At 35.9% G+C, this 5,832-nt stretch overlaps 1 protein-coding gene across 1 annotated transcript; it reads left to right on the forward strand.

Moving 5' to 3' along the window:
- The first annotated feature begins 3,001 nt into the window (after positions 1-3,001).
- On the forward strand, positions 3,002-3,753 carry LOC108534707 (keratin-associated protein 3-3). Its single transcript, XM_017880191.1, has one exon. It carries the CDS (start codon positions 3,085-3,087, stop codon positions 3,379-3,381), a length of 297 nt encoding a protein of 98 aa, XP_017735680.1. The 5' UTR covers positions 3,002-3,084; the 3' UTR covers positions 3,382-3,753.
- Positions 3,754-5,832: the final 2,079 nt, after the last annotated feature.

The raw sequence follows: 5,832 nt of genomic DNA on the forward strand, positions 1-5,832 counted from the left end.
AGTTCCCAAAAAAAAAAAAAAAAGAAAAAAGATACCCTTTGTTTTTAAAAATAAAATGCTTAGTATCTCTGACACATAGTTTAAACTTCCATTTCTAACCACATAAAAGGTAGCTCAATCCCAATAGGTCCTATATTTAGTTTTTAACACACCGGCTCCCAAACCATCTAAATCATCTCACCTCACTATGAATCACTATCATCATTTATAAACAAAGGAGAGTAATTCCCAGGTCTCTTAGACCACTGCAGAGAAAATACATTTTAATAAAGTACTGCACGTCTTGTTAATAAAAGAGAAGAGCTTATTATAATAAACTTGTTGCATTAAAACTGTTTGTAATCTGTAACCCTGTCTTGATTAGAGAAACACAATGTTCTGCATAAACAGTAACAGTTTCTCTAAGCTTTTATGGTGAACTTAAAGTAATATTGTACCCTAGGTAAGAAGCTGATAGCTTTCTGCCATGAAATTCTAATCCTGAGGGTCTGCAAACCATGTTTCCTTTGTAATGTTTCCCTCAGAATAATTTTTTCTTTTATTTTTTGTCTTTTTCCCTTAGAATCCAATCTTTTTCCTTCCTATTATAATGTATAATAGCAGCAACTTATAATAATATGTTATGTGTATGAAAAATTCTTCCCCCAAACTATAAACTTCATGAGGGCAAGGATGGTGCCTATTTTGTTTATTGCTATATATCCAACATTTATTACACTGACTGGCACATAGTAACTGCTCAGTAAATGTCTGTTTAATTATTTTTTAAATAATAAGTGAAATAATAATCAGTCCTAAGTAAAAGTGTGCACACTTTGGCAGGTATTCATACAAAAATAAATCTGGTCAAAGTCCAGGAACCAGCAGATATCATGAATTCTGTCTTTCAAGCAGAGCCGTAGAGAGGTTTTCAAATTTTTAAGTTTGTTAATTTATATGCCAAGCACTTTCTCTAATAGTAGATGTGATTATTTATTTATTTATTTAATTGTATAAACTTCTAATATAAATGTTTGCTGTTTCCTATAAGGTTGCTCTCTTGCTTACCTTCATCTCTTTTTCTTTTCTTCTTTTGACTGTTTCTTTTATCTTTACCTTGCCTTGAATTTGATCTGTAATTTGGTTTAATCATGATAATAATTTATTTTTGCATAGCACTATATGGTTGTCCATGAGCTTTCACCCTTTTTATCACATGTGAACCTCACAGTAATCTCCTGAGTGGAGGAATATGTATGTTATTACCCTAATTTTACAGAGAAAAAAGATGAAGCTCCTAAAAGTGAATTACTTACCATAACAAGGAAGGTAACCAGCAGCACCGGGAACAGTCAAGAGCTCTTCTGTGATCCTCTTAAATATATATCCCCATTCCCAAAACATACAAACATGCACACCACCATGTACCACTCTACAGGTGTGCCTAAAGGAGGAGGTGGGAGGAATGTGAGAAAAACCACGGCTTGCAGGATACATGAGACCAAGCTGAGCGGAAATGGTTTGAGGTGTATAAATGATATTGGCCACAAGCCCACCACCTTGTGCTCCCTCTTAAACACTGAACTATGCCTGCAGTCTAAATAGTGTACTGATACTAGAATCCAGGTCTTTCCTACCACAGCTACATTTGATTTCAGGAAAAAATGCAATACCTTGTGAAAAAAAAAAAAAAAGAAAAGAAAAAAGAGAGAATGAAATGAAGTGTCAACAGATTAATTTAGCTCAGGCTCGTAAGTTTCCTTTGGTAATAATTTTACTTGAATTTAAGTTTTGTATTCTTATTATTTTATTTAGTCTATATAGATAGAAGCTAAAAATTCAATTTGCCTACAATTAGCAGTGAAGGAAAGAAAGCAAGCCAGCTCTCAATAGAAGACAGATGGCCAATATGCATATGAAAGAATATTTCAACCTAGCTGGTTATAAAATAAATACAAACACGACAATCATAAAATTGTGTTTTTCACCCAAGAAACTGGAAAACACCTTTAAAATGAAGTGTCTGTCAATGGTATAGGAAATGGGAATTCTTAATCAAACACACCTGGTAAAAATAGATAATTTGGAAAAAAAAAATAGGTAAATAGAACCATTCTGAAGAGCAGTATGGCAATGATATGAAAGGCCTTAAAACTATTAGAAATTAACATTTGCCCCTATAATGCTACCAAATAATTAATTGTTTCTGAAAGAATCAAAAATATGCACAAAGATTTATATACAGAGGTTTTCTATTGCCACAATTATTGTAGAGAAAAGTTGAAAATAACCTCAATGCACAGTAATATAAATTTTTAAAGTAACATAGAAGTGCAATTATATAATAAATACTAAGAAATATTAAAAGTAACACTATCAAATATCTTTTAAAATATAAGATAATTATATACAGATATATAGATATACACAAAGGCAAGTTTCAGAACCTATGCACAATATGATTCCAGTAATGTAATGTAATGCTAAACAAATGTATACAAAATATTTGTAGTAAAAAACTACAATAATAAGTGTTTATAAAGTTTTTCCATATTTCTCAATAGCATATTTCTCCACGTTAATGTAATTTTGATCTTCAAAAGCCCCAAAGCTAAAAGAAAGTAAAATTAAGTTCAACTCTTTAAAACAAGAATACTTTATCAGACAAATTGGTATAGATAAAATGACAGATTAAAAATAAAGCAGCACTGGAGAGCAGGCCCACATATTGTACAGACTCACTGTCATGCAGTATTCCCCAGCAGGGATGGTGTTGAAAATATAATAACAGAAGGCTTTGGTGATACCTCATAAAGCTTGTGTTCCAGTGACAAATAGCAAGGGTAATCAGTTCAGATTTAGCAATGAACTCAAATAAAAGTTAATTAGGAAAATGGGGACTCTTTACAGTGTCTAAATGTCAAACAAATTAAAGAATAATGGGTACACTAACATAAACAAGAACCAGGAAAGAAGCCTCTTGGCTGGACCAACTCCCAGTGGAGAGGATATATAAGAGCCCCACAGAAAGGAGAGATATTCACACCTCAGAAGACCTGTCCTTCTTTTCAATCAAACCCATAAATACCACAGACGCTGATTGCCATGGATTGCTGTGCCTCTCGCAGCTGCAGTGTCCCCACCGGGCCCGCCACCACCATCTGCACCTTTGACAAATCCTGCCGCTGCGGAGTCTGCCTACCCAGCACCTGTCCACACACAGTTTGGTTACTGGAGCCCACCTGCTGTGACAACTGTCCCCCACCCTGCTACATTCCTCAGCCCTGCGTGCCCACCTGCTTCCTGCTCAACTCTTGCCAGCCAACTCCAGGCCTGGAGACCCTCAACCTCACCACCTTCACTCAGCCCTGCTGTGAGCCCTGCCTCCCAAGAAGCTGCTGATGGATGGCTACTTTGCTCAGTTCCTGAGATTGAAAGAGTCAGCATAGAAGCTTTAGCGTTCACGTATCTCAGTACCTACAACTAATGTACTCTGCTTTAGAAATTAGAACAAGGATGTTGCTATCACAATCACCCCTTGCAAATAAAAAGAGACCAAGAAACTTTCAATGACCATTCAGCTATAACCAACTGCGGTCTGAATTGGTGGATGCCTACAGCTTCCGGAAGCTGTTCGATTCCTTCATATTAAAGTGTCTCTTTCTGTGGGTGCTTTGGGAATTCTGTTTCCAGTCTTGGGTGCTATCTTTCTGGAAATTAAGGAAGTTCTTCATGATTATCCTAATAAATTTGATGTCTCTGACATAGCACAAATGTCTACAATTACTTCCGTTTATTTCTGTTCATTCATTAAATGTGTTTCTTAACTCTGAACATTGGCATTTTAAGAAAAACTGGGAACCTTAGTGAAACTGAAAATGATGGTAGTATGGACAAAAATTTAATTTTGCTGTTCTTGCTGTTTTAAGAAAATTAAACGTCCTTGCATATAAGATGGTCTAATACATTGGCATATTTGAAAGTAGACTTTTCCTGACTTGTCCTCCCCCAAAAAAATGGTTTCAGACAGGTTGAGAAATATTGAACATTACCGAAACACCAAATATGACAAAATACATAAACTAATCCATATGACATGAGCTATTTATGAAAAAATTATAATAATGTCATTATTTATTCAACTAAGATTTATTAAATGTCCATGCTGTGTCCTGTGTTTTATTATCCTTGCTGAAAATAAGCTAACCATCTGGCAGGTGAAACAAATACAAACACAACATCCATTTGTTTCTTCCTACAGTTAATAATTATTTATCAAATGTCAATTGCTGTGTTATAATTTAAAAAATGATGTGTTCTACCAGGAGTATTAGTAAAGTGCTGTGGGATCATAAAATTGAGAACAATGAAGACTGTTGTCATGGGGGTAAAGTGGGAAAGACATGGTCAAAGAGGAATTGACTGCAACCTAGGAGCAGAGAAGGAGGAGAGAATTCAAGATGGAAATACTCTGTTCTTCTTGCTCTAGACATGTCACGTTTGCAACACGAGTAGCTGTATCTAACTGGAGTTTGGAAAGCTATTCTGGAGAGGAAGAAGATATATGTAGGTAAGTGAAGAAGACTGTGTAAAAGTTCTCAAGTACTTACAGAAGGCGCAGTTGCACATATGCTGGCTGAAATTCCATCAGGCACAGCAAAGAGTGGCTGCTGGGTGGTTAGAAGCTGAATGGAGATACCAGAGGTCATTCACTATTAACAGACTTTGAGGTTCCAGCCTACCAGGGTAGAAAACAGGATTCAAAGAAAATTGAAGAAACTAAGAAGCCTGTGGGAAAGTATCAAGTGGTGAAACAAGGATGAAACTGGAGTCTCAGAATTAACAGGAGTTAAAGAATAGGAAATAAAAATTTGAGAGGGAATGAAAGCCAAAATTTTCGAAATTTGATGACATATTTTATTAACCCACATATTCAAGAACCTCAACAAACTCTTAGCAGGATAATTGCAATACACACACACACACACACACACACACACACACCACCTACACATATCATAGTCAAACTGCTGAATAACAATTAAGAAAAAAAAACAAATCAAATAGAAGTCAGCAAAGAAAAAATGAATGTCTGACTTCTCTTTAGATAAAATGGGTGTCAGAGGAAAATCAAACCTCATTTATAAGGTCCTAAAGGAAAAAAATTGTGAACACTACAGTCTGCAAAAGCAACCTTCAATATTAAAGAAAAAATAAAACACTTTTAGATGAATAAAGCTGACTTCTTTTTTAAGTGCCTGAAGATCTATACTATAAGAAACACTAAGCAAGTCCTTGTGGTTTAAGAGTTATTTTACCTCAACGACAAAAAACAAACAAACCAGTTCAGAAAAGGACAGAGAACTTGAATAGACATTTCTTCAAAAAAGATATACAAATAGCCAATAAGCACAGGCAAAGCTACTCAGCATCACATCACTAATCATTAGCAAAGTGCAAATCAAAACCACAATGAGACATCACCTCCCACCCATTAGGATGGCTACCATAAAATAAATAAAATACAAAAAACAAAATGGCCAGGCGCAGTGGCTCATGCCTATAATCCCAGCACTTTGGGAGGCCAAGGCAGGCAGATCACTTGAGGTCAGGAGTTTGAGATCAGCCCGGCCAACATGGGGAAATCCCGTCTCTGCTAAAAATACAAAAATTAGCCGGGCGTGGTGGTGGGCTCCTGTAATCCCAGCTACTTGGGAGGCTGAAGCAAGAGAATCACTTGAACCTGGGAGGCAGAGGTTGCACTGAGCCAAGATGGTGCCACTGCACTCCAGCCTGGGTGACAGAGCAAGACTCGGTCAAAAAAAAAAAACAACATATATATATATATATATA

This window comes from Rhinopithecus bieti, unplaced genomic scaffold (assembly GCF_001698545.2).
Source record: "Rhinopithecus bieti isolate Rb0 unplaced genomic scaffold, ASM169854v2 scaffold_11744, whole genome shotgun sequence".
In the NCBI taxonomy this organism is placed as follows: Eukaryota; Metazoa; Chordata; class Mammalia; order Primates; family Cercopithecidae; genus Rhinopithecus; species Rhinopithecus bieti.

Excerpts from the sequence above, each read along its gene's own strand:
- LOC108534707 (XM_017880191.1), top strand. The coding sequence starts at position 3,085 with ATGGATTGCTGTGCCTCTCGCAGCTGCAGTGTCCCCACCGGGCCCGCC.